The sequence below is a fragment of the Osmerus eperlanus genome, chromosome 15 (genome assembly GCF_963692335.1).
Source record: "Osmerus eperlanus chromosome 15, fOsmEpe2.1, whole genome shotgun sequence".
Lineage (NCBI taxonomy): Eukaryota > Metazoa > Chordata > Actinopteri > Osmeriformes > Osmeridae > Osmerus > Osmerus eperlanus.
In genome coordinates this window covers 1,856,026-1,883,479 of record NC_085032.1, presented here as the reverse complement: position 1 = coordinate 1,883,479, position 27,454 = coordinate 1,856,026, and the positions used below count along the sequence as shown (strand labels likewise).

General features: G+C 42.4%; 1 protein-coding gene across 2 annotated transcripts in view; it reads right to left on the bottom strand.

Moving 5' to 3' along the window:
- Nucleotides 1–1,317: 1,317 nt before the first annotated feature.
- Nucleotides 1,318–27,454, bottom strand: part of rsu1 (Ras suppressor protein 1) — a 110,882-nt gene continuing 84,745 nt past the window's right edge. For both annotated transcript variants that reach the window (XM_062479603.1, XM_062479602.1), the window contains exon 9: nucleotides 1,318–2,143. In XM_062479603.1, coding sequence (XP_062335587.1) covers nucleotides 2,041–2,143 — 103 coding nt within the window. In that variant the 3' untranslated portion in view covers nucleotides 1,318–2,040. The remainder of the gene's footprint in view (nucleotides 2,144–27,454) is intronic.

Below are 27,454 nucleotides of genomic sequence, written 5' to 3'. Positions count from 1 at the left end.
TGTGGAGTGTGTGTGTTTGGATACATGTCAGGCCTCCTGTAGAGTGTACCTGCTCCAAGACATATGTACATGCTGTGCCCGTGAGCGTGGTGTGTGAATGAGCAGGACAGGCAGCCCCATGGCAGCTAACACACACCTCTTTCTCTCTCTTGCAGAGTGAGGGATACTGTGTGAATCTACTCTAGACGTTGCATGTTGTGGGCGTGTGTGAAGGTGTTTCACTGCGCCTCAGATCCCAGCACTCATCCTTTCAGGCATGGTCTGGTGTCACAGTTCAGGGCAGTCTGTGTTGGTCTCAACTCGTCAAAACTTAAACAGAATAGAATATATTTATTTAAAAAGCTCAATAGCAGAAACATTGTAACAGAGTATAGATATTGTTGCATGTGGATTGATAAAAAGCAAGAAAAAATATTACATTTTCTTTAACTGATAGCTGAATGTTTTTCTTGGTAAAATAACACTTTCAGGAAGAATTGATGTTACCATTGTACTTTACTGGGGTTCACCCAGATATTAGCAATAGTGCAGTCACTGGAAAATTGAAACAATAAAAATCATTCAGACACACCAATTTCCAGTATCATTGAGAGGGGGAAAGAAATTCGAATCACAATTTAGTTGAGGACAGGACTTACAAACAATGGATTGCATATCAGAATGCTACATTGTCTTAGTATGGTCTCCTCTGTGAATTATTTACTTAAAAACATGACCATACTATTGTTCTAGGCCACTTGTTGTCCCTCATCAAATGTTGGCCCTTATCCAGGGGTTTGGGCACTGCTGCTTGATGCAGCCAAGAGACAGAGTAGCCTGTACAATTGACCACTAGGGACATTGCAGATTCATCCCTTTCTATTGAAAAACAAGAGCAAACAAGTGTTGAGGTAACAGACAGTGACTTTAGAAAACCTGAGGAATCGTGCCCTCTCAGTCCAGAGTTAAGACCCCTTAAACCCTCCCAAATCCCACACTGAACTCATCCTGGCCAAATGCTGGTTACTCAGCCCGGTCTTATGAAAGGGGGCGCTGACAGAGCCCTTGAAGGGGTTGGATACAACAGTTTTCTCTCCTCCTTTTTCTGTGCTCTTATCATGTCTAACATAGGGGTTGGCTAATATCATCTCACTTGTGGGCTCTCAACAAGGCACTGTTGTACAATTACCACAATAGCTGGTGTGACACAAACACAGTCAAGTAAAAATATTAAACAAAATATTTAACTAAAACCATGACTTAAGTTGAAATGTTTGAGTGAAGGGTACATTCAACAGGTTGACTGAATTTTGTGACACAAGGTTTCTGACCACATCCCACAGAGATTGAAAATATTTTATTCTTTGTCTAATGGAAGAGAATACAAGCACCAAGGGCCTTATAGACCAAATGTACGTAACTTTACAGATACAGTGGCATTTATGAAAATAGAACTTGGCGTGAGACTACACCTATTTCCATGCAAGCTTTTGAGCATACATTTGCACATGGTGTTGAAGGTTTTTTTTGTATTATAAACATACTGCAGTTTTCCTTTTGTAAACTTCAATCTACCGCTTACACTTTGATTTCAAATTCTGTGAAATCGCATTGTAGAGTTCATGTATGTACTACATATGCCACTATATAGTATGAAATGTATTTCATGTCAGGTTTTATAAATGAGACTCGAGGTGAATAAAGCTACATAGTTAAACCCAAGTTGCAAACTTGGTTTGGGGTCAGTTATGATTCAGTTTCAACAGTTCAGACATATGAATAAAACGACATTAACCAAAGTTAGGTAAATGATTGGTTGAATTAATAGAATAGATTATAATTTTGATCAACTTCCTGCTTACTTCCTGTAATTAAACTCAATGAACCCCAACCTTGGTTGAGATTCATGTGTGACATTGTTAGCATACAAACATACATGCTGTCTAAAAAATTATAATTCCTTGTTGATGAATACATCGAAAAAAAAGGGATAAAGGCACATGCAGTGAGGTCCAGCCTGGACAGACAAGTGGTCAACTCTTCTCTTCCATGTCTTTTTCCTCACTTGTTTTTGGCAGCCAGAGGCTTGCGGCTGATCTTTTTGGTTTTGTCATTGCTCTTCTTTGGCGGCTCAGGATTTGCTTGCATGTGGCGCCCGTAGAGACTGTGGAGAGGTGTAAATAAAATAAAACATGTTTTTAAGTATGTTTCATTGATCATCCAGACGATCAAACAACTAGTCCAGAACATTGTCTTTATCTTAAAATGTTTAGGAGGTTTTGTTTGCTATCAATTATCAATCATTAACTTCAAATCTGTTACCAGATCCCCTTAGACATTCCAATGAGTCAACCTATTGTCCTCCAATGTCAATTATGAAACAGAATCATTCCTGCATCCTCTCATTAAAATCTCTTTGGCCTGATTATCAGCATGGTTACTCAAGCGAGCAAGCATCATTGTACCTAATTTACAACTTTTGCTTAAGAACTATAAACAGGTTGGAATAAATAGGCCTTAATCAAGAGTTTCTTTCTCTCACAACCACACATACATCTTCTCCTCTTTTTCCCCACTCTCCTCTACTGAGGGCTAAAGAGCCGCAGCTGGGGATTATCCAGGAGAGGAAAAGGAAATACACAAAGACACAATTATCTCTGAAATGGGCCGCTCTTGCTTGGAGAGGGAGAGCAAGGAATAGGGGAGACAAAGACTGAGGAAGAGTTCTTTCCAGTCCACTGAGCTCTCTCTGTGTGGTAGAGAGCCACCCATGGGGCCGAACAAAGTGACAGAGAGAGAGATATGGTGGGGGGGGGGGGGGGGGGGGGGGGTTGGGGAGGAATAAGAGGAGAAAGGAGGGAAATAAGGACAGCGATAAAGAGTCAGAGTAACACACTGTCCATGGTGGCCTGTAGTAACTGACAGTAATGAGCAGGCAAGACTGAATGTTGACAAACTGCCTAATGATTTGTCTCTGTATGTGTGTGTTGTGTGTGGCAGCATCTGACCAGGCCACTAGTGATCATTGAAGAGTGTAATTTGAGAAGCGGGTCTAATTGCAGAAGTTAAATCTCACAAGCCTGCTTGACTTGAAGGGAAGAAGTAATTTCCAATATTTACCATTGAGACATATGTGCAAAGTCAGTAAATTATTTGAACACACACAGGTGATTGGATACATCAAGTATTTTTCATTATTGGTCCAGGTAATATTGAATTTGACAGAGTAATATTGTTACATTTTATCAACATAACCTGTAGCTCTCCCACCCCTTCTGAGAAGGCCAAAGCCTGGGCCATCTCGATGGTGGAAAAATACACACCCCGCCTAGACAAACTGACATACAAAGACTGATCATTCTCTTACAAACATTTCCCGACAATGATACGTAATTTCTTGAATTCATACTAATTCCTTATAGCAGCTAGAGCAAAAATCAAACATGAAAGAATGGGATTGAACCACACTGCCTGCAAGTGTAGGGTGAGGGGTGGGAGACTATCCTTCCCTTTCTCCCCACCTCCAAAACTACCACCATAGTGCTGGTTCCTTCAGGAGATGCCTAGCCAGCCGTTCCAAGAGTTGTCTGGGGGGTAGGAGGCACTCCAAACATCCCACCCACCCCCGGGACCTTAAGTGTCTGATATGGAAGAACCGGAGTCCTGAGAGATGTGATCCAAGTCTTCTCACTCTGATACTAAAACCCTTCACTGCTTGATGAAAAGTGGAGAAAATCTTTTGTACTTTTTTGTCAGTTTGTGTCGTTAATTACGTGTCTGATGAGGACAAGTTCAACGTCAACCTAAAATGTAGAATAACTAGTACACATAACCTGAAAGAAAAGGAGAAATACAAGTGGGTGAGATGTTTGATTGATAGAGCTATCTCCTTTAAAATGAAACACGATTACTCAGAGTCAATAAGTGGCTGAGTTGGTGTACTCAGTGGTGTCATAACAAGGTGCCATGTTTACATTGTGGCCTCGTCTTCCTGATAGATGCCTCAAAAACTGAGAAAGGGCCGGCGGAGGAGGAGGAAGAGGGAGAGTTTGAAGACAAATCCAATGTGACACAAAATTCATGCTCAGACAAGAGAGTATAATGCTAATTAATTATGGCGGAATCTAGGATATTGCTTATATAGGACATCTTCAAGGGGAACTCTGGTACAGGTATACAATTGTACACAATGTAGCAGGCGGGATGTAGTCAATTAGATTAAACCTCAACGTCAACCATGTAGTTGAAAACAAGTGCAAGGGTGACATCAGTCCATCCTTGGTGGGTATTTAAAAAAACATGTTCACTACGCAACAAAGGTCTGTGTGCCAACCAAACTAACCACCAGGACCTCAAAGCATAGTATTTGATAAACTTGGGGAGACTGGGGGTGTTTCTGATAGCCAGTGGACTGGAGTGTATTTGTCTGGTTTGCATAGTGAAGTTGGTTCAGTCTGAGAGGCTAAGCTGATGTGACTAGGGCTTGTCAGGAAGGATCAGGGCTCACAGCATCACATAGACACCTGCTGGTGTCAATGGCTAAATTGGCCTTGTTTTACAACCATCTGATGAGGCGGGAGGGGGATCGCTATCCCACCCTGTCTCTCCATCTTTCCCCTTTTCTACCCACACATCCCTCTCTCATTCTCCATCTCCTCTTTTCACAACCCTCCCTCTCTCTGACAGCTTGTATGGACTGACATGCCAAAGAAACGTTCGGAATACTGAGTGAGAGAAAGAGAGACACAAAACACCTGGGTGAATAAAGAAAGGGAAATATCATTGGTGAATGAATGGTGGCTTCAACACAGGTTTTAGCTGAATAATGCTTCAGCTGAGAAAAATGTTTCAAGAAATGTTTTGTCTTTATTAAAGCATGTTAAGAGTCTGCTATGGACTTTCCCTACAAATTAACCAGTTAATAAAAAAAAAAAAAATCTTATGCAAAAAATTGTGTATCAAAGAAATTGCAGCTGCTCTAATAAGCTTCTGAAAAATCCCTAAAATCCCTGATCCTGCTGTGCTCCGTGCTAAATGAAGTTGAAAAAAATCTACTTTTCCCCTCATGAATAAGACTATGTTGAATAGGTCTCGTCTTTCCTCTCCTTTGTTCCAGTCCCTGATTGTGACCATTCCCCCTCTGTCTCCGATTCTCTCCCACTCTATGATGCACTCACTTTCCTCAAAGCCACAGACGCGAAGACACAACCATACCACACACAAATCAATGAAAACCGTCCAGGCGTATTACTCTTGTCCATAGGCTGCCGGAGCAGCCGTTATATCTGTGGAGCATCACAAAGATTTCCCATGCTTGAGTGTGGGGGTGACTTGGAGAAGGCCCTGGTGGACTGTTAAGGCCAATTAAAACGGGAGTGTCGAGGGGGGTGCCAAAGTAATGGAATCTGAATCCTGAAATGGTCTTATGGACTTTGTGAGGCATTACTATTCCACACGGCTTAAATAATCAAGCCACAGTGTCATGCATGCACACACACACTACAGTTTAGTGTGTGCATCATTTTCTTGATAAATGTGAAGGTCATGGGAAACGATCTGAAATCAGGTTTTGTCCATACATCATTTTCTTTTTTAATGCCACCACCCCCCCCCCACCACCACCTGTAAACCTAGGGGAAACACTGATATGTTCATGCTAAGGGACATGCAGATATCATCAGACAGACTGATATAACACAACACTTAGAAGTAAAAGATATCATGAATGTCTATCAGTCAAAATATTTTATTGTATGCTGTTTTTCTTTTTCTTTTTTTACATAGTATTATTTAGCAAATGTTGGAATCAAGTCATGGGGAGAGAGAAAAGAGGATGACATAGTAAATGAGGAAATGAGAGAGAGAGACGCGGAAGAAACAAGACCATGAAGTTGGAGGAGGGCAAAAGGGATGCAGTAAGAGAGGATGTTAAAAGGAGAGAGAAGGATTGATGACGTTTAAAGTGAATACAGGAAGGTCCTGGCCTGGCATGTGTAGGAGGTCCCTAATGAGGTGTCAGACTGATAACCAATAGGAGGCCCCTGGCTGTGCTGGGGACCAATGTTAAGAGATGTCTTGTCTTGGCTAATGAAGAATGATGGAACTCCTCTGACCCTACCACCTCCCATGACACTTCTCTATATAGCTTTACCACCCAAACTATACACACATATAGTGGGGAGAACAAGTATTTGATACACTGCCGATTTTGCAGGTTTTCCCACTTACAAAGCATGTAGAAGTCTGTAATTGTTATCATAGGTACTCTTCAACTGTGAGTGACAGAATCTAAAACAAAAATCCAGAAAATCACATTGTATGATTTTTAAGTAATTCATTAGCATTTTATTGCATGACATAAGTATTTGATCACCAACCAACCAGTAAGAATTCCGGCTCTCACAGACCTGTTAGTTTCTCTTTAACCCTTGTGCTGCCTTCGGGTCACATGACCCAAAGGTTCACAACGAACCATTGTTGTGTTTACCCAATACAAAAACAAATAAATAGAATTTTCTTTTAACCTTCGCAATGTTGGGGGTCTGAGACAGCCCGACGGTTAAAAGAAAATTCCTCACTTTGTTTTTGTATGCGGTAAAGTTGTCGCAATACGACGGTGGGTCACAATGACTGATGGGTCAGAATGACCCGAAGATAACACAAGGGTTAAGAAGCCCTCCTGTTCTTCACTCATTATCTGTATTAACTGCACCTGTTTGAACCCGTTACCTGTATAAAAGACACCTGTCCACACACTCAATCAAACAGACTCCAACCTCTCCACAATGGCCAAGACCAGAGAGCTGTGTAAGGACATCAGGGATAAAATTGTAGACCTGCACAAGGCTGGGGTGGGCTACAGGACAATAGGCAAGCAGCTTGGTGAGAAGGCAACAACAAACAGTTGCCTTCTCAGGAAGAAGTTCAAGATGACAGTCAATCTCCCTCGATCTGGGGCTCTACGCAAGATCTCACCTCGTGGGGCATCAATAATCATGAGGAAGGTGAGGGATCAGCCCAGAACTACACGGCAGGACCTGGTCAATGACCTGAAGAGAGCTGGGACCACAGTCTAAAAGAAAACCATTAGTAACACACTACGCTGTCATGGATTAAAATCCTGCAGCGCACGCAAGGTCCCCCTGCTCAAGAAAGCGCATGTTCAGGCCCATCTGAAGTTTGCCAATGACCATCTGGATGATCCAGAGAAGGAATGGGAGACGGTCATGTGGTCAGATGAGACAAAAATAGAGCTTTTTGGTCTAAACCAGTGTTTCCCAACCTTTTTTCAGTCATGGCACCCTTAGAAAAGTTTCACAATTTTGTAAAAATAAATGAAAAGGACTTAACTCTACATATCCCAAATTCTCCTGATTGAGGAAAGTTTTTAACTCTTCCCTCAGTTCGTAGAGTTATGCCAAAACCTTGCCGCGTGATAGCCATCGAACAGCCGTATGTAATAACAAGCTCTGATGCTCCGCTCCCATTTCCTCGCATAAAATCGAAAATAGACGGCTCTTCAGTGGGCGTGCCTTGATGAAATTAACTAAGCCTATATCTACTGCTCTGTCTAGTACATCAGAGTTCCTTCGGGAGCGTCTTTGCTACCAGTGCCTCCCTATGTAAAAAGCAGTGAGTGGCTTTCACATGTGGATTTTGCGCTCTGACTCTGCTAATGAAGCCCTTCGTACTCCCCGTCATGGCAGAGGCCCCATCAGTACATAATCTGTGACAGTCCTTCCAATTCAACCCCCCCTGTTCAATATACTCTGTTGTCACACAATATATTTCTTCTCCCGTTGTTTTGTCAGGCATTGAATTACAAAATAAAAACGTTTCTCAAATGCTGTCGCCATCTACAAATCGAACATTTGCCAGGAGCTGAGCGTGCGTGCCCAGTAATGTCAGTCGACTCATCCAGCTATAAGGAAAATTTGTTGAGGGCAGGGACGGACTGGGAGTAAAGGGTTAAAAGTCCCTGGACTTTTATCCAGACTGGCCCACCAGAACCGGCCCCCGTATACGCCACCACAGCTGCCCTGCCAATGCATCACATTCTGTGTTTGATGTAATGCAAGTTAGGGAGTTTCACAGTTCATGCGAGGACGCATGGCGCGCGAAAAACATTTTTTGGCCTTTATTTAAGCGCAAAATAGTTTTTTGAACTTTATGTAAAATAAACATAGCCGTTTTTAAATTGGTAAAACGTTGTCTAGTGAAGATTGTCTTTTTGATCTCAGTGTCACTGTCGAGTGTAAGCGAGACAAAGGGGGCGGGGTAATGGCTGCACAGGCGTTGATTTGGAATAGACCAACCGGCCTTGGGGAAATGGGGGATGGACTACCGTGTTTCTCAATCTTCTGCCGACATTTTATTAGTAAAAAAATAAGGCAAGCGGCCCACCGGCCCAGATGTGTCTCGGCCCACCGGGAATTCTCCCGGTGCTCCCGATGGCCAGTCTGCTACTGATTGAAGGACTTTTACACACGGCACCCCGGTTGGGAAACACTGGTCTAAACTTCACTTGCCGTGTTTAGAGGAAGAAGAAGGAGTACAACCCCAAGAACACCATCCCAACCGTGAAGAATAGCGTTGGAAACATAATTCTTTGGGGATGCTTTTCTGCAAAGGGGACAGGACAACTGCACCGTATTGAGGGGAGGACAGATGGGGCCATGTATCGCAAGATCTTGGCCAACAACCTCCTTCCCTCAGTAAGAGCAATAAAGATGGGTCGTGGCTGGGTCTTCCAGCATGACAAAGACCCGAAACACACAGCCATGGAAACTAAGGACTGGCTCCGTAAGAAGCATCTCAAGGTCCTGGAGTGGCCTAGCCTGTCTCCAGACCTGAACCCAATAGAAAATCTTTGGAGGGAGCTGAAAGTCTGTATTGCCCAGCGACAGCCCCGAAACCTGAAGGATCTGGAGATGGTCTGTATGGAGGAGTGGGCCAAAATCCCTGCTGCCGTGTGTGCAAACCTGGTCAAGAACTACAGGAAACATATGATCTCTAATTGCAAACAAAGGTTTCTGTACCAAATATTAAGGTTTGCTTTTCTGATGTATCAAATACTTATGTCATGCAATAAAATGCAAATGAATTACTTAATAAAAATCATACAATGTGATTTTCTGGATTTTTGTTTTAGATTTCGTCACTCACAGTTGAAGAGTACCTATGATAACAATTACAGACTTCTACATGCTTTGTAAGTATACTCTCCTGAACCTTAACATCAACAAGAGGCCTTCAACAGTATGGTTTTTGCAGTGTCATCATTTTAAATTTGTCATATTAATTACAAAATAATCAACAGCAAGATCCACTAACCTATTCATGGTTTAATTCCTATTCTGACAATGTATAGAGGGTGGCTTATTTAGACTAATAACGTTGGAACAACTTGAATTGAAATGTTTCACTAAGACTCATATTCCCAGCAGGTTCTGGTCATTTCAAATACTATTTATAGCTCCATGTGCCAAGGTTTGCATGAAGTTGTCTCGAAAGAGTAACCCAAGAAAGATACCTTCTGTTCAGACCCATCCAATAGCCAGTGGGAGACCCCATAGAGTCATCTCAGGGGCGCATCAATGCATGAATATAATTAGGTCAGAAACTCTTGAGTTAAACGATGAGGCTGCCTTTTGCAGGGGAAATGAGAAGACATCTATTTCATTCTACACTTACTCGTATTTACTCGTATTTTGAGTTGTAAATGAGCAGCAAAAAAAACTGCTTTTAAATCTATGTAATCTTTATAAATAATAAGTATGCATTTTTATATAAAATATACAGAAATATCAATTGTAAAAATGTCATTAAAAAACGGACCCCTGTGCAACCGACGCAAGCACACCCTACAATTTCCCCAGAAATTGTACCCTCTCTAGTTTATGTATGTAACACATTTCTCAATTACATCAGAGTTGTATTTTGCTAGACTGAAAGGTAAACTGCCAGTTCAGTACAATAATAAGCACTCAAGTACATGAACAAAACATTGAGGCAAAAGGACTAAACTACAGAGCCCATAACGCATTCCAGTATGTTCTAACAGCATACACTCTCGAGGTGCAACAGGTGACCATAGTAAGCTCTAGGAGTGGTGCTACATGACACAGCCTGTTAAGAAAATGCTGAGCAGCTACACCGCCTCGCTAATGAGAATCTAATAGGTTACTAATGACACATCTGCTCTCTTAGTAATAAGGGGACCTTAAATAGCTTTCTAAATGTACACCATCTCCATACCCTATTACTTAAAAGGAAATCCTCAGAGCTTATTCCACTATCTAAGGCCATGTCCATAAACAATACCCTAAGCGCCTACTCTCCAGAGTGGATATGAAAATAAATTCCATGCCTGTCTATGAGAGGGTAAAGGGGTGGAATATAAAATCACGATTTGATAAAAGAAAGAGAGAGAATAAGGAATAGAGAGGCATGAATAAAAGATCTGAGGGGCAGAGGAGAAACAGAGTTTACGGTATGTTAATGAACTATGACCACGCTGTTGCGAGCTCTTCGATGCTGTCAGTCCGCCAATTTTCTCTGTCAGGTTAATAAGCTGCCCTATGAAATATGCATGGCAGTTATATACAGTGTACTCCCCAGAATCCAAACTTTTGTGTATGTACATGCAGAACTAGATGCAAGACACAAAAATTGCACAATTCATCTGTGCATGTACTTTTGCTTTGTTTTTGTTCAATGCCACCATCATCAAGTTCACCTCAGACTGCTCAATTGTCAGATAAACTGACAGTAGCTGATTGCAATAACTGTGAAAGTGATATGGACACTAAACACAGTTTTGTATTTCCAATGCATTGTACACCTTATTAATATGATCTGATACATACTGAGTACAGAATAAAAGTACACTTTACCAATATACATTGTGTAGGTCTTTGTATAAGGAAAAAGAGGAATGGGGATAAGGAAAGAGAACATGTGTGAGTGTGTATCTGAGTCTGCGGGAGTGTATGAGACAGAATAACAAAGAGAGAGGGCATTTGGAGAGATGGAGAGTTTCCTTTCTGGAGGCTGAAGGACATTACTGCAGGTGTGAATTAAATTGTTGGGCCTTAGAGGTATTCTTCTGTGTGGCAAATCCCGGGGGCCTGTTATCACCTGTCTATAGTGACATAACTGTCGACAGTGCACACACAAACGAGCACACACATACAGCGTTGGAAACAAATAAAAGACCACTGCACCTTTTTCTTTCCTTAAAAAAAAAGTTGAGAAGAACAATTTTGAGTGAGGAACAGAAAGGTAAAATTTGCAGTGGCCTCTTAAATTTTACCCTTCTGTTTCTCACTCAAAATTGTCCTTCTCAACTTTTTTTTTATATGAAAGAAAAAGGTGCAGTGGTCTCTTATTTTATTCCAGAGCTGTAGGGGTCAATGACATGAAGCCTACATTTACTGTCCAACTGCATTTTCTCCAGTTAAAAATGGTCTAGATTTATAGAAAAAAACTAAATTTATATTTAGTGTCTCCCCTTTATGTAACCACATTCATTTTTAAAATCATCTGGCATTTCTAATTTTTTTGTTACTGAAAGTGTCAAAATATCATGTGGTGCGACCGGTCGGGCATGAGTGCTATTTTGGAAACTTCTGGAAATTTGCTCATAATGAATTAAAATGTATTTTCTGCCCTGTTTGGCATCATTTCCAATGTGTTTGTAGTCTTATATGAAATTACAGTGCTCTTTTATTGCTATTTCTGTCATAATATACAAACAAACTTTGTCCGAGTACGTCCATTTTATGAAATATCATGCGGTGCGACCATCAAGAAATGACCATTTTGGAGCTTTTATTTTGAATTCCACTGAAAGACAGGAAGTTGCTTCATACATCAGTTTGTAAAGGACCCTTGAAAGCAACAAGCAGGTTTGTAACCCTCTCTCATATTTTGAAGAAAGTAACTTTTTGAATGGCTGGTATGTAGTTTCCACTTTTGGATGTCATGTGGTATGACCTCTAAAAGACAATAAATGTTCATTTATATTTACAAATTGATGTTTTGATAGAAAATGTCATAGTGGCCTTCTGCGAGAAACGAGCTAGTTTAACTTAGGTGGCCAATGCTGTGCCTGTAAAATTTGACTGACAAAAAATAAAATCATGTGGTGCGACCAAATATCATGTGGTGCGACCATTGAATTATGCCTTCCAATACTGATATATATCCGATATCGACAGGTTTTGTGCTTTTCTATTCTTTTGATGGTTTATATACAAATAGTAATTCATTTTAATATTCTATAAACAAGATTTTAAGGCTTTTTACGATTTTTTCATGTATTTCAGAGACAATGGTTAATGATTAGTATTTCTACAATATAATGAGAAAAATAGATAAACATAACATCCATCCATCCATCCATCATCTTCCGCTTATCCGGGGGATATGGTCACTACCCACAGTTCGTGACCATAGGTGAGGGTAGGAACGTAGATCGACTGGTAAATAGAGAGCTTCGCCTTTTGACTCTAGCTCCTTCTTCACCACGACGGACCGATGCAGAGCCCGCATCACTGCAGACGCCGCACCGATCCGCCTGTCGATCTCACGCTCCATCCTTCCCTCACTCGTGAACAAGACCCCGAGATACTGGAACTTCTCCGCTTGGGACAAGATCTCCTCCCCGACCCGGAGATTGCACTCCACCCTTTTCCGGTCGATAACCATGGCCTCAGATTTGGAGGTGCTGATTCCCATCCCAGCCGCTTCGCATTCGGTTGCGAACCGCTCCAGTGAGAGCTGAAGGTCACGGCCCGATGAAGCCAACAGGACATCATCTGCAAAAAGCAGCGACCCGATCCTGAGGTCACCAAACCGGACCCCCTCAACGCCCTGGCTGCGCCTAGAAATGCTGTCCATATAGGTTATGAACAGAATCGGTGACAAAGGGCAAAGTCCAACCCTCACCGGGAATAAGTTTGACTTACTACCGGCAATGCGGACCAAACTCTGGCACCGGTCGTACAGGGACCGAACAGCCCCGATCAGGGAGTCCGGTACCCCGTACTCCCGGAGCACCCCCCACATGAGCCCCCGAGGGACACGGTCGAACGCCTTTTCCAAATCCACAAAACATGTGTAGACTGGTTGGGCGAACTCCCATGCACCCTCCAGAACCCTGCCTAGGGTATAGAGCTGGTCCACAGTTCCACGGCCAGGAAGAAAACCACATTGCTCCTCCTGAATCCGAGGTTCGACAATCCGACGGACCCTCCTCTCCAGGACCCCTGAATAGACTTTCCTAGGGAGGCTGAGGAGTGTGATCCCCCTAAAGTTGGAGCACACCCTCCGGTCCCCCTTTTTAAAAAGGGGAACCACCACCCCGGTCTGTCAGTCCAGAGGCACTGTCCCCGATGTCCATGCGATGTTGCAGAGTTGTGTCAACCAAGACAGCCCTACAACATCCAGAGCCTTAAGGAACTCCGGGCGGACCTCATCCACCCCAGGGGCCCTGCCACCGCGGAGCTTTTCAACCACCTCGGCGACCTCAGCCCCAGAGATAGAAGGGCCCCCCCCAATGTCCCCAGACTCTGCCTCCACGTCGGAACGCGTGTTGGTGGGATTAAGGAGGTCTTCAAAGTATTCCTTCCACCGATCCAGGACGTCCCCCATCGAGGTCAGCAGCACACCATCCCCACCATATACAGCGTTGACAGTGCACTGCTTCCCCCTCCTGAGTCGCCGGATGGTGGTCCAGAACCTCTTCGAAGCCGTTCGGAAGTCATTCTCCATGGCCTCGCCGAACTCCTCCCACGCCCGGGTTTTTGCCTCCGCGACCGCCAAAGCCGCATTCCGCTTGGCCTGCCGGTACACATCAGCTACACATGCACATGCATCGACCGCCTTGCGGTTGACCGTCCACAGCTCCGGTCAGCCGCCTCAACAATGGAGGCCCGGAACATGGCCCATTCGGACTCAATGTCCCCGGCCTCCCCCGAGACATGATCGAAGCTCTCCCGGAGGTGGGAGTTGAAGTTCCTTCTGACAGGGGATTCTGACAGCCGTTCCCAGCAGACCCTCACATTACGTTTGGGCCTGCGTTGGTAAACAAATTGCCAAGAGAGGGCTGCTAAAGACAACCAGCATCTCAGAGTTAGTGGAAATCAGTGTATGTGACCCCAAAAATAAGGCATGTATGGATCGTGTTTGTCCTAAGTGCTGCTTTGACAAAGTTGAATTTCCTGAAACAGACGGTATTACGGTCTCTTGGGAACAATGGGAGCGGGTAACTTCAACAAAGGGAGAGAAAACCTTTGCAAATGTTGTAAAGCGCACACATACAGGGCCAATACAGGAATTGAAAGAGCTGTTCCAAAAAAAGCTAGAAGCTTTAGCCATACATCAGTTCAATTGGATCCACCAAACAGAGCAGTTTTGATACATAAAACAAAATCTCACTGACTAAAGCGGTTCTTCACATTGATTTCTCGGAGAACTATGCATGCAAGATGAGCACAGAGATACAGGCTTATCATTTTGGAAGCAGTCGAAAGCAAGCCACGATCCACACTGCTATACTCTACACTGTGCATGGCACAAAATCCTATGCAACACTGTCAGACAGCCTCCATCATGATGAGCGGGCAGTTTGGGCACACTTGGAGCCCATACTGACGGAGCTACGGGCAACCTACCCAAAGATTACAGCTTTGCATGTTATTAGTGATGGACCGGTTACACAGTACAGAAACAAAGCTAACTTTTACATGCTTAGTGCTGTACCTGTCCTATCTGGATTTGAGTATGTTTCATGGAACTATTCTGAACGATCCCATGGAAAGGGTGCCCCGGACGGTATTGGTGGTGCCTTAAAGAGGGAGGCCGATCAATACGTTCTACGAGGAGGCGAGCTGTAGACTCCACAGGATTTGTACGAAATGCTGGCCAAAAAGTCAGGATCAAGCATTTATCATCACTGGATAAGCGAAGAGGCAATACAAAAGTATGATGAGATGATTCCAGGCAAGATGATGGCTGTGAAGGGCACCTTAAAGATCCACCAGGTTTTGTCTTCACAAGCTGCACAGATAAGCCATAGGGAGGTGTCGTGCTTCTGCAAGCATACAGAAATGAAGACCTGCTTATGCTACCAGCCAGTAAAAGTTGACCTGACGGACACCACATGCCACACTGAGGATGCGTCAAGAAATTCTGAGCCACCAATGGAACAAGTCTTCAGGACAATGTGGCAAGTTTGTGATAATAACATATGATGAGCTTCCATACATTGGCCAGGTCCTTGAGATTGTGGGAGAGGAGGTCAGGGTCAATGCAATGCGGCAGTCAGGAAATAAGAACTTATTTAAGTGGCCACAAACTCCAGATGCCATTTTCTACTTAAAGAAGGATGTCCAGTCAGTCTCAGAACCTGAGCCAGCAACCTCTCGCTGCTCCATGTTGAGTAACAATGACTGGGAAAAGTTAAAAAGTTCCTGGGGTTAAAGAAATGCCTATACCACAATCCCAATGGTCCCATCAGAATGAGTAGGAGTAGTAAAATGAACAATTTGATGTTTTGAAAATGAAATGTTTACAAAATGCCATGAATGAAATTCTCTAAAGTGTTTTTTTATTTTTTTTCTATGAAAATGGTATGTTGGGGAAATGAAAATTAAATGTTTACTTTCACTGAAAAATCTGTTAAATTTGAATAAAAATCTGTTTTAGATTTTTGCATGTCAGTCAGTGATCTGTTTTAGATTTTTTATGTCAGTCAGTCAGTGATCTCAGAACCTGAGCCAGCAACCTCGCGCTGCTCTTAAGTTGAGCAACAATGACTGGGAAAAGTTCAAAAGTTCCTGGGGTTAAAGAAATGCCTATACTCAATCCCAATGGTCCCATCAGAATGAGTAGAAGTAGTAAAATTTGATGTTTTGAAAATGAAATGTTTACAAAATGCCATGGATGAAATTCTCTAAAACGTTTTATTTTTTATTTTATGAAAATGGAATGTTGTGGAAATTAAAATTAAATGTTTGCTTTCACTGAAAAATCTGTTAAATTTGAATAATAATCTGTGTTAGATTTTTGCATGCAATTATTGCTTCCTAATATATTGATTTTTGACAATAGATGGTTGCCCCATCATTTGGTGCGACCACACATCATGTGGTGTGACCAGAAATGGCAATAACTGTATTAAAATAAAAATGCAACATGACATTTCTGAGGCAAAAATATTAATCTATGATCGAGTATGCTAAAGGGAATTATATTGTTTAGACATTTTTTTTAGTTTTATGCAATTCACCGGAAAAATGTGTATGGTAACTACATGTAGGTAGGTGAAATTAAATAATGGTTTTATATAAATTCATACATACACAACATTGTTAATATTTGAACAAATGCAACAAAAAATCTTATTGTATTTTTAAATTGGCCTGTTGAAAATCCTTATATGTCATTGACCCGTATATTGGCAAGGTCACAGACAATTCCATAGTCCATATTCACTGGAAGGAAATTACACTGAGATAAAGACAGGATTAAAGAGTTGTGGACCCACTGAAAGTTCACCAGCACCCTGTTCTGGCTAGTTCACACAGGGAGAGAAAAAGGATCACACTGTGATCGGAACATCAACCTCATGCTGATCCAATCTCACTGACTTAACACACACACAAGCACCTTCAAATTAAAACAACAAAATCTGTCAAAAAAAATCACCATCTTGTAACTGAAAAGTTTGTATAGTCAACTCTGGAATAATTGGCACTCATGGTAAATATTTTTAAAAAGGGTTAAGGGAACGTTTGAAGTTGGGAGGACGTGTCTGGAGGAAGAGCAGCGCATTAGAGTAGTCCTGCTCTTCCTTCAAACATGCCTCTATATAAGCTATTGTAATTTCTTTCCAAAGCCATAATTCGAAAATAGGCCATCAATCAGTCAATCAAGCAAATGTTTTAATAGAGCTATATGCCATGTAAATTGCAAGGGCTTCCATTGTGTAAATTTTTTAGTTGTGAACACAAAAGGTAAACTCATGTCTACTGTATTACCTTGGCTCAGCACAGGATTTGATTAAACTACAAAATTCATAACCAACTAGAGCAAGGCTACAGCTGGGTCACTGATAGGAAACTGTGATTGTTTATTAAAGACCTTGGGCCGGTTGCACAAAACACCTTAAGTTAAGATTTTCTTTAAAGTCAGAGTTAAGGTTTCCTTAAAATATAATCGGTTGCACAAAGCACCTTCTTCTTCTCCTTAAGATTTCCTTAAATGTTCCCTTAAGTATTTCAGGTTTTCTCCTTATCTTGGTCGTATACTTAAGGATTCCCTTAAAGTTTGTTAAAGCGTTGCACGAAAGACCTTAGCAAACAAAGTAAGGAAGAAAACTTATAGGAGACATGACATGCTGTTTTTGGATGCTTTTATATAGGCCTTAGTGGTCCCCTAATACTGTATAACCCGCCTGGTCTACAATCTACCCAGACGCTCCCATGTTACCCCGCTCCTCATCTCTCTCCACTGGCTACCTATCATGGCCCGTATCAGATTCAAGACCCTGGTACTGACCTTCCGAGCAGTGAACGGGACTGCACCCGTCTACATCAAGTCTCTCCTGCAGCCTTACACCCCCACCCGTCACCTACGGTCTTCTTCAGACAACCGCCAGGTGGTCCCACCGCTCAAGACCGCCCGGTCCCAACACAAGCTCTTCTCCTGTCTGGCCCCCCAGTGGTGGAATCAACTCCCCACCTTCAAGAAAAGGCTCAAGACGCACTTGTTCCGGGAGTACAACGGTACTTAGGAATGGTTCGCTTGACCCAATGTTAGTTTCCCCCATCATCACAATGACTCTTGCTTAGAGACTTGCTGCTCTTGTGGTTAGTGGTAACTGATTTAAATTTTTGTACTCGCTGTGATATATTTATATATTATTGTTGCTTGCTTTTTCCACAGGTACACTTGAACTTATATCGGTTCATGTTGTTTAATTGTAACTTGTTTAACTACATGCTCTTATGGTTCTTCCCTTTGGCACTTACTTTGGTTGTTCACAATGTGTGCTTCATGTTTTGGCTACTCGCAATGTTTTTGTGGCTATCTTGTTGTTATGATCAGTGACCTATGCACTTTGTAAAGCTCTCTCTTGGAAGTCGCTTTGGATAAAAGCGTCTGCTAAATGAATAAATGTAAATGTATCAGAAGTCTCTTTCCCGAAATTCAGCCTTGGTGCAGAATTACAGCCACTACTAGCAGTCCCACAAGGAGCTTTCCTCAGAACGCGGTGTCTGTAGCTTTAAATGCTAATGAGGAGCGGAGGGGCGGCACCATGCGCTAATGTTTACAATGGATGTATCGCAATGGCTGTAGCCCCGTTGCAGTAAGATGCCTCAAATTTTCCCATTCTCATCTGATAACCCTGGTTTGCAGAGGTACACACTCAGTCATTTCAATGAGGGGAAATAACACCAACAGCAGAACGGTTATCCAAATAACAAAGAAGTGTACAACACTCACGTTACAGCATGTGTATTCACACACATACATGATGCTTGATCTACCTTTCCATTAGCGACAGTAACTCAGCTGTTAGCTGCAGAGCTAATGTTACAGCCACATTCTAAGGGTAGCAAGCTAGGTAACCATATACAGTAAAGCTACAAAATGATATAGCGTTAGTTAACTTACTTGTCTGAGGTTAGTAGCTGGACGAAGCAAAGTTAGTACTGATCCAGAATTTAATTTCAGCAAGGCCAGTTTTGTATTAGCTCAAGTTGAGGAAACAGTCGTGGCTGAAGTGTTTGGCGCAGACATACAAAACAAATGCGCCTACAACAGAAGTTGTGTAGGCGCATTTCCAGAGAAAATAAAATTAAGATACTGGGTCTTCAGAGGTACGGATGAAGGAAATTTAAAAAGATTTTTGTTTTCCTTTGTACATCCAAACTGAGCAAATGTAATCTTCGTTCGTTTGCAAGCCATGATGTCTCTCGAGGATAAAAACACTTGCACGGTCGTAGCTCAGTTTCTTATGGGCGGGCCAGATTCTCTGGGCGGGCAAAGCAGAGAGAGGGGAGGTAACCCATAGACATGTATATATGTCTATGAGGTAACCTTCCTCCTTGTGACGTCACAAAGAGGAGATTTTCAAACAGAGCAATTGAGCTTTCATTTTCTGAAAGGCGGAGAAGAACACCCAGGGCTTGGTTTACACCGATCGAAAATTCTAGCCACTGGGGGACCAAAGGCAGGCTAGGGGAACTCATATTAATGTTAAATAACCTCCTAAAGTGAAGTTTTCATGTCATGTCACCTTTAAGGTACCTCTGACTTATTCTTTACCGCAACATGGCTGAGTTTATGGAGATAAATGAACCCATCCCATACCTATAGCACTCTGTTAGGCTACTGTGCTGCAGTCTAAACATGAAGGCTATTTATGCGTCGGCTACCGCTGTAAATAAAGTAGCTAGCCTAGCACGCCGGTAAATGCAGTGTAACTGTTGATCTCATTTTGATCTACCTAAGAAGTAGGCTAGCTCTCACTTAAACGTTACTGTGTAGCAACAAGACCAACAAGTGAAGTTGATATCACCAGTTTTATTGGACTCCCTCCTGAAATCTATTTTTGGACATAACAGTCAAGTTATCTTATAGCTATATTTTTTATTTCTTGAATTGACCGCTTCACCAAACATCTTGAGTTTAATTTTGATGCAATTTCCTCCTACATTCGTTGTTTTTTGTTTGCAGTTATTTGTGGATCAAATTTACTTTTTAGTATGTGCTTTATTTTTTTGTATTCCTGTAGAAGCACAATATTTTCCTCCTCTGACCAATTTGGTTTCCTCTTTATATAATCTCTCCAGATCATCCAGGGTTGTAGGTCATAACGTTGCGGAAACTCAACCTTACTTAACAGGGGGGTTAGGTTCTTTTCGGGACAGGGATCCTTCTTTTTACGACAAACTCACTGTTACTGACATAAGTTGTCATTTGTTGTGTCCAGTGTGTTCCCTTAAACTGTGTCTTTGTAAATCTGGCAGCACCCGTCTCCAATATTTATATTATTTATATTTTCTATCAAATGTATTTAATCCATTTGTGACATGTATTACCTTATTCTATAAAACCTATTTAGTGTGAATACATTTTCAATACATTGAAATAATATTAATCCATATTTTTATGTTTTGGCATGCCAAACTCCCAAAATGTGTCAGGCGGAGCAACCGGCCATGCAAAAGAACAAACTAAACTTCTTTTAAATGATAATAAATTCAAAATAAAATAACATGACATTACATTATATTTGAAACCTTTCAAATAAAACTAACTTTACAAATTCCAAATGTTATAAACCTGTTGGGATAATTGAAAAACATTAGTCCAGCATTTTGTATTTTCTCAAATGTCAGGGTGGCAGAACCGTAACCTACTTTTATCATGAAGTGAACTGTAAACAGGATACTGCACCATCAAGAGGACACCAACTGTCTGAGTGAAAAGGTTTGTAGATCTCTCTCAAATATAGATAAAAATAGCTACTTTTGACTCATTGGTAGGCTGGTACACGTCAGGTGGTACAACCAAACTATGAAAATTATATTTTATCATAAAACGATTTACCGTATTTCTTTGAATGAACGAAATCTGAAGCTGCATGTAGAAACGTTTTTACACTTCAGCTGTCAAACAGAAAGCTGTGCAGAAAGCACTCACCAGCAACGACAGATCTGTAGCACGTGAACTTGGGGTTGATGAAAGCCGAAATCGCCAGTGGTGAAGTCAGCTACCTCGCTATATTGTAGGCTACATGTAATTGTCGCAATTACATTATTATAATGTATAATTTGTTTTCAACCAATGTCATAATTTAGAATTATATAATTGCATTCAGTATTATTAAGTGACTTTATTTGGTAGGAGTACAGTGCCTTTATTTTGAAGGCCTTTTGGAATGCTTGTGAGTGAGAGAGTCGACAAGCTAACAGCAAGCGAAGCACGGACAATTTAATGCTCCGATAAAAGTTTAAGGTTGTTTAGCGGTCTATGAAACCTTTATTCCCTTGTGTACAGCATGCAGCCAACGAGGTATGTTGTTTTGTGTTTATTTTACTTTGGTGAACGTTATTTACATGCTGTGCATGTCATTGTATGTTCATATTACCGTATTTTATGGAAAATAAGCCGTGGCTTGTACTCCGATTTTACAGTTTTCTTGTGCGGCTTATATTTCGAAGCGGCGTATAGTCCGGTTTTAGAACAAAAATGTGTCTTCGTCTCAAGATCTCTACAGACCGTGCAGCTAATTTTATGCTCAACACTTGAACGGGGGCTTATTACTTGAAAGAGGAATTATTTACTGTGTTGTCTCAGTTACACTATCAGGGCTTGGAAATACAGTGACTTGCTAAAGTAGGCAAATGGCTAGTAGAACATAACATTTCATAATAATTTCAGTTAATCAAACAGCTGCAAGACCCAGTGAAATGTTATAGGCTAGGCTAGCTAGCAAAATAATGCTAGCATCGCTAACAACATTACTAATTCAATTTTGGTAGTCTAACCAAGCTCTTTGTAAGTTCGTTTTAGATATAATTGTATATGATCGTGTGGACAATAAGACACGGACACGGTCTCTTTTCATAACTTGTATTTTACCACTGCTCTTCTTGACATCGCCATTCGAACAGCACTCATTAGGTGCGTTCGACATGGACTGACTTCATGCAGCGCTGCAGCCGGCTGCAAGCGGCTGACTTGAAACAGTGAATTCTGGTTAGACTTTTTGTCCGACTTGAGACGGCGCCGAGGCTAGGTCACTGTGACGTAGCCATCAAAGTACCGTGAGATTGATTCGAGAACTGCCGGCTGTGTAGCCGAGCGCATTTTCTCAAGAGCAACTGCACGGGTTCTAATGACGACACAGCTATTTCATGATTGGCCAGACTCACACACGACAACTTTGACGCGTGTTTTGTAATTATTCTGACACCTTCAGTTTCGCCAACGCTCAAATCCGGACCAAACAGTTTAATTGAATTAAAAATGTGTTGAAGAAAGAGTTTTAGTCTGCCTCTTCACTAACGGAAAGACTAAGTTTAATTATAAATAAAGTAAAGTAAGCAAACAGCGCTTGATCGGCCATGACTGACGTCAACGCAGCAAACCAAGAGAAGCTGGAATGTCCGACTTTACAGAGCCGTTTTCAACTCCTCCCCGACTGCTCTCGCCGGTCGTTTCATGCAGCCGCAGTCCATGTCGAACGCACCTATTGATTTCACGTAATTCTTTCAGCATCAAGCCTACGGCAACTCCCGAGGGACAAAACACCCTTGTCCGTTGTCACATAGAAAGGTCTGCTACAGTAGGCTATCCTCAGGATTTGCAAGCTAGCTAAACTTATAATATATCTAAAATAATTTTGTAAACATAACAATGGATTCTGCCACCAAATGAGTGACTTGGCTTTATTTCTGGACATAGTATCCACAACCGAAGTGTGTAACAGTTACACAATGCTGTAAGATCGCCTATACTCGTGCATTGCTCTTGGTACCCAGAATGCCCTGCGGCAAGCTGAAAAGCTACTAAATTAAGGGCATTAGCTTAGTTAAATAAGCATTGTTTGGAGTTCTATTGTTGTGTTTGTTCTGTTTTGATATGTGTAATGCTATGGTCTATAGTTTAGATAATTTGTGTTCACCCTAATTGTGAATGTTGTCTAGTTAGATCGCTATCCAAGCTGTCCGCAGCTACAGCATGAATGTACAAGTAATCATTTGTGAGCATTGGTCCGCGCAACGGCAACGTTGTTTGCCTATAAAGTGCGGCTTGTATTCCGGTGCGGCTTATACTCGAATTTACAAACGCAAAGTGCTCATTCTGGGGGGGTGCGGCTTGTACACGATGCAGCTTATTTTCCGTAAAATACGGTAATGTGATCTTTATTTTCTCGTTATACTGTGGGTGGATTTGGAGAAACCTATAGCAAGAAAGCCACTTGTGTCTGCCAGTGCTTCGAGGGAATTATAATACACTTGTGATTTACTTGTGTAATAAATACTGTTTTAATTTAACCAATTAAATAACCGTTTTCCGATTTTTTTGGTGCAGCGTTTAATCAAGGGCGGCGTTTATTACACAATGTTCATTTTTGGTGGGCGTTTATTCGAGGGCGGCGTTTATTTGAGGGCAGCGTTTAATCGAAGAAATACGGTAATCTATTAAAAAATTATATGTAGGATTTTGATCTAGCTAATACAGGCGTCCAAATTGAGGTCTATTCAATTTGGAAATAACAGAATTGGGCCTGGCAGGAATTAGTGTACATGCAGTGTATCCGGAAAGTATTCATAGCACTTCACTTTTCCACATTGCGGAAAAAAAAAACTCAAACTTCTACACACAATACCACATAATGATAATGTGAAAAAAGTTTTTGAAATGTTTGCAGATCTATTACAAATTAAAAATCACATGTACATAAGTTTTCACAGCCTTTGCCATAACACTCAAAATTGAGATCAGGTGCATCCTGTTTCCACTGATCATCCTTGGGATGTTTCTACAACTTGATTGGAGTCGACGTGTGGTAAATTCAGTTGATTGGACATGATTTGGAAAAGTACACAAAAGATATTTCTAGTCCACTTCTCAGTCCCAGCTCATTCAAAAGGTGACACACGTACACATATTCCTGGAATTGTAGATAAATAGTACAGTGCTCAAGATGACAGTTCTTCTCAGTGACTTTGGTACCTATATTTCTCATATCACAATTGAAATTCGTAAAACGACTTGTCCAACCTCCACATCATCGAGGCACTTATGTTCATCTTAAAAGCAATTTCTCAATCTTAATAATTTTTTTCCAATGCTTATGTTGCTTAGTTGATTTGGTGGCACACACACAGATTTCTAGAATTCTACATTGTGCAGTGCACATGCCCGCGATGCAGCTGGTGATTATAATGTTGGTTATTTTATTTTTATTTAATTGGAGTTTGTGCACATTTGCAATGTAGAATTGTAGGAAGAAGTGGAATTGAACTGATTTATGAAGTACGGCTCATATAATTATTAAAATAAGATCACAAAACTTTATCTGACAACTAAAAGAGCAAAATGTTCCATTTGTTAATAAAAACGTTTTAAACTTTACTACTTAACTACTGGGCGTGGCCATCTTTGAATCGGCATGTCTGTGACGTCACAAGAATGGTTAGGTACTGTGACTGCCGGCTGCTAGCAGTCATCAAGATTGACATTGATAGATTGATAGATTGCCCCCGGATTCAGAGTTTGCAGGGATCACTTTACAGAAGTGGATTATATTTATAAACCTGTTAAATACGCTAACGTTACATACACACACTAGCGTTTTTGACATAGCTACGCTAGCTAGCTCTAGCTCCTAAATTCACATCTGATTGTAGCCAAAGGTAGCTCCGTTACGTAATGTTTCCTACGCTGTATTTTGTTTGTTTGTTTGTTTAACCTAGCAGCGAACAAGTTATCAACTCAACCAGTGAGCATGTTTTACACAATTTGAAGGGTCTACTAGTAACTGAAACTTACCAGCTATTTATAGGGGGCTCTTTTATTGTCAGATGCACAGAACAACACAGGGTCAGACCGAGCACTGATATTCTTAGGACGGACAAGACAACGCAAGGCAACCTGGCATAGCATGACATATAAGTAGCCTACTCAGATCATACTATGATTCATAGGTTACACCTATGATAAGCTAACATAAAAGTCTTTCTCCTCACACGGAAAGAGCCTGTGCTCAATGATGAACAATAATTTTGGTGGACCACCAACACCCAGGTCATGCAGGTCTGCCTCTTTGATCAGATCGATTCTGTCTGTTGGCATTGTCGTGCAGTTACGTAGCTAGCTACAAGTACACCACTCGGTGTTGTTCAACCTGTCAGTGTTAACTATATTTATATCTTCCGACAAAACCACATATTCTGCATCATATGGAACAACTGCTGTCCTGCGGGTACATAATAACGTATTGGTTCGAAAGCATACGCCATAGGATGAACAGGGATAGGTATGATGGGTCGATGATGGGTCGATTTTCTTACATCTTTAATTCAGTTTGGCGGGTTGAAATTGAGCGCAACCATTCTCGTGACGTCAGATGTATACGTCATTTAAACATGGCGGCGCCCAGTTCTTTTTAAGTACATAATTTACGCAGCGAGGTATAGTCGCGAATGTTTCATCGCGGAGTGATTTATTATTAGCTGTGAAAAGTCAGAGTTCGGATGTCCTGGGATATTTCAACTCATGGAACGTCAAGGAACGTCTCTCGTCCAATCAGAAACAGCTAAATAAGTCTATAGAACCCAATTGTTTTAAAATAAATGTATATACTATTATAATATCACTGTGTCTAATTGCAGTTCAGTTCCACTTTAAGGTCTCCGAATAGGGTATGTAACATTGGTTGGACTGAAAATATGCCCCTATGCACCCTGTGTAATAGCCCTGGAGTAAAATAAGAGGTTTTCTCCCTTTTATGGTATGCTCATGAATATATAGATGAGCTGCGCGCTGATTGGTTGGTCTACAACGAGTGAAGCTGCGGAGCAAAGACGCAACACGGCCAACAGCACTCATTGAAACATCGAAGGGGGAGACTTGAAATAAAAATGTACAAATAAATCTACACAACACTGTTTTCAACAGATTGACTAGATATCATTGAAATGATAACGTTAGTTGTTTCCACTTCTGTTGTCGAAGCAAACAGAATCGACTTAGGTGGGTTAGAAGTGCCTAAGCGCTAAATGGAACAACTTGATTTTCGGCCCCACGGAGCGAGAGAGAGAGAGAACATATGAGAAGTTTGTTTTGGAAATGGGACCAAAATCGAAATTGCTCTTTTAAAAAACTGTAAAAGAGGAGGGCCACATGTAAAAATGAATACTAACCTTTTTATGTCGCCTCTTTACTTCGATGTTGGTCCAAACTTCTCATATGCTCTCTTTCGCTCCGTGGGGCCAAAAATCAAGCTGTTCCACTTAACGCTCCCCCTAGAGGCCTGGACAACTTCCGCTGTGAAAACTGGCTGCAACGTTTTTGGTTTGCCTGCTTTCGTTTTTGCAATGCGTTTATGTATTTGCAGCGTTTTTGGTTTGCGTGCTTTTGTTTTCGCAACGTGTTTATGTATTTGCAGCGTTTTTGGTTTGCGTGCTTTCGTTTTAGCAAAGCTCAAAAAACTCACCATGAAGAAAAACAACAATGGTTCCCAGCTGCCCTTGCCCGGACGCGGGTCACCGGGGCCCCACCCTGGAGCCAGGCCCGGGGGTGGGGCTTGATGGCGAGCGCCTGGTGGCCGGGCCTTTTCCCATGGGGCCCGGCCGGGCTCAGCCCGAAGAAGCAACGTGGGACCCCCTTCCAGCGGGCTCACCACCTACAGGCGGGGTCATGGGGGTCGGGTGCAGTGTGAGACGGGCGGCGGCCGAAGGCGGGGGCGTTGGTCCGATCCTCGGCTGCAGAAGCTAGCTCTAGGGACGTGGAACTGTCAGGAAAGAAGCCTGAGCTGGTGCGTGAGGTAGAGAGATTCCGGCTAGATATAGTCTGCCTCGCCTCGACTCACAGCATAGGCTCCGGAACCAGTCTCCTTGAGAGGGGCTGGACTCTCTTCCACTCTGGAGTTGCCCTTGGTGAGAGGCGTCGAGCTGGGGTGGGAATACTTGTTTCCCCTCGGTTCGGCGCCAGTACATTGGGGTTCACCCAGGTGGACGAGAGGGTAGCCTCCCTCCGCCTTCGGGTGGGGGGACGGGTCCTCACTGTTGTTTGTGCTTACGCACCAAACGGAAGCTCAGAGTACCCACCCTTTTTGGAGTCTCTGGGGGGGGGGTGCTGGAAAGCGCTCCTCCCGGAGATTCCCTCGTCCTCCTGGGGGACTTCAATGCTCATGTGGGCAATGACAGTGAGACCTGGAGGGGCGTGATTGGGAGGAACGGCCCCCCCCGATGTGAAACCGAGTGGTGTTTTTTTATTGGACTTCTGTGCTAGACACGGCTTGTCCATAACGAACACCATGTTCAAGCATAAGGGTGTCCATATGTGCACCTGGCACAAGGACACCCGAGGTCTCAGTTCGATGATCGACTTTGTAGTCGTGTCATCGGACTTGGGGCCAAATGTCTTGGACACTCGGGTGAGGAGAGGGGTGGAGCTGTCAACTGATCACCACCTGGTGGTGAGTTGGCTACGATGGTTGGGGAGGACGCCGGTCAGGCCTGGCAGGCCCAAACGTAATGTGAGGGTCTTCTGGGAACGGCTGGCAGAACCCCCTGTCAGAAGGAGCTTCAACTCACACCTCCGGGAGAGCTTCGATCATGTCTCGGGGGGGGGCCGGGGACATTGAGTCCGAATGGGTCATGTTCCGGGCATCCATTGTTGAAGCGGCTGACCGGAGCTGCGGCCGCAAGGCGGTCGGTGCATG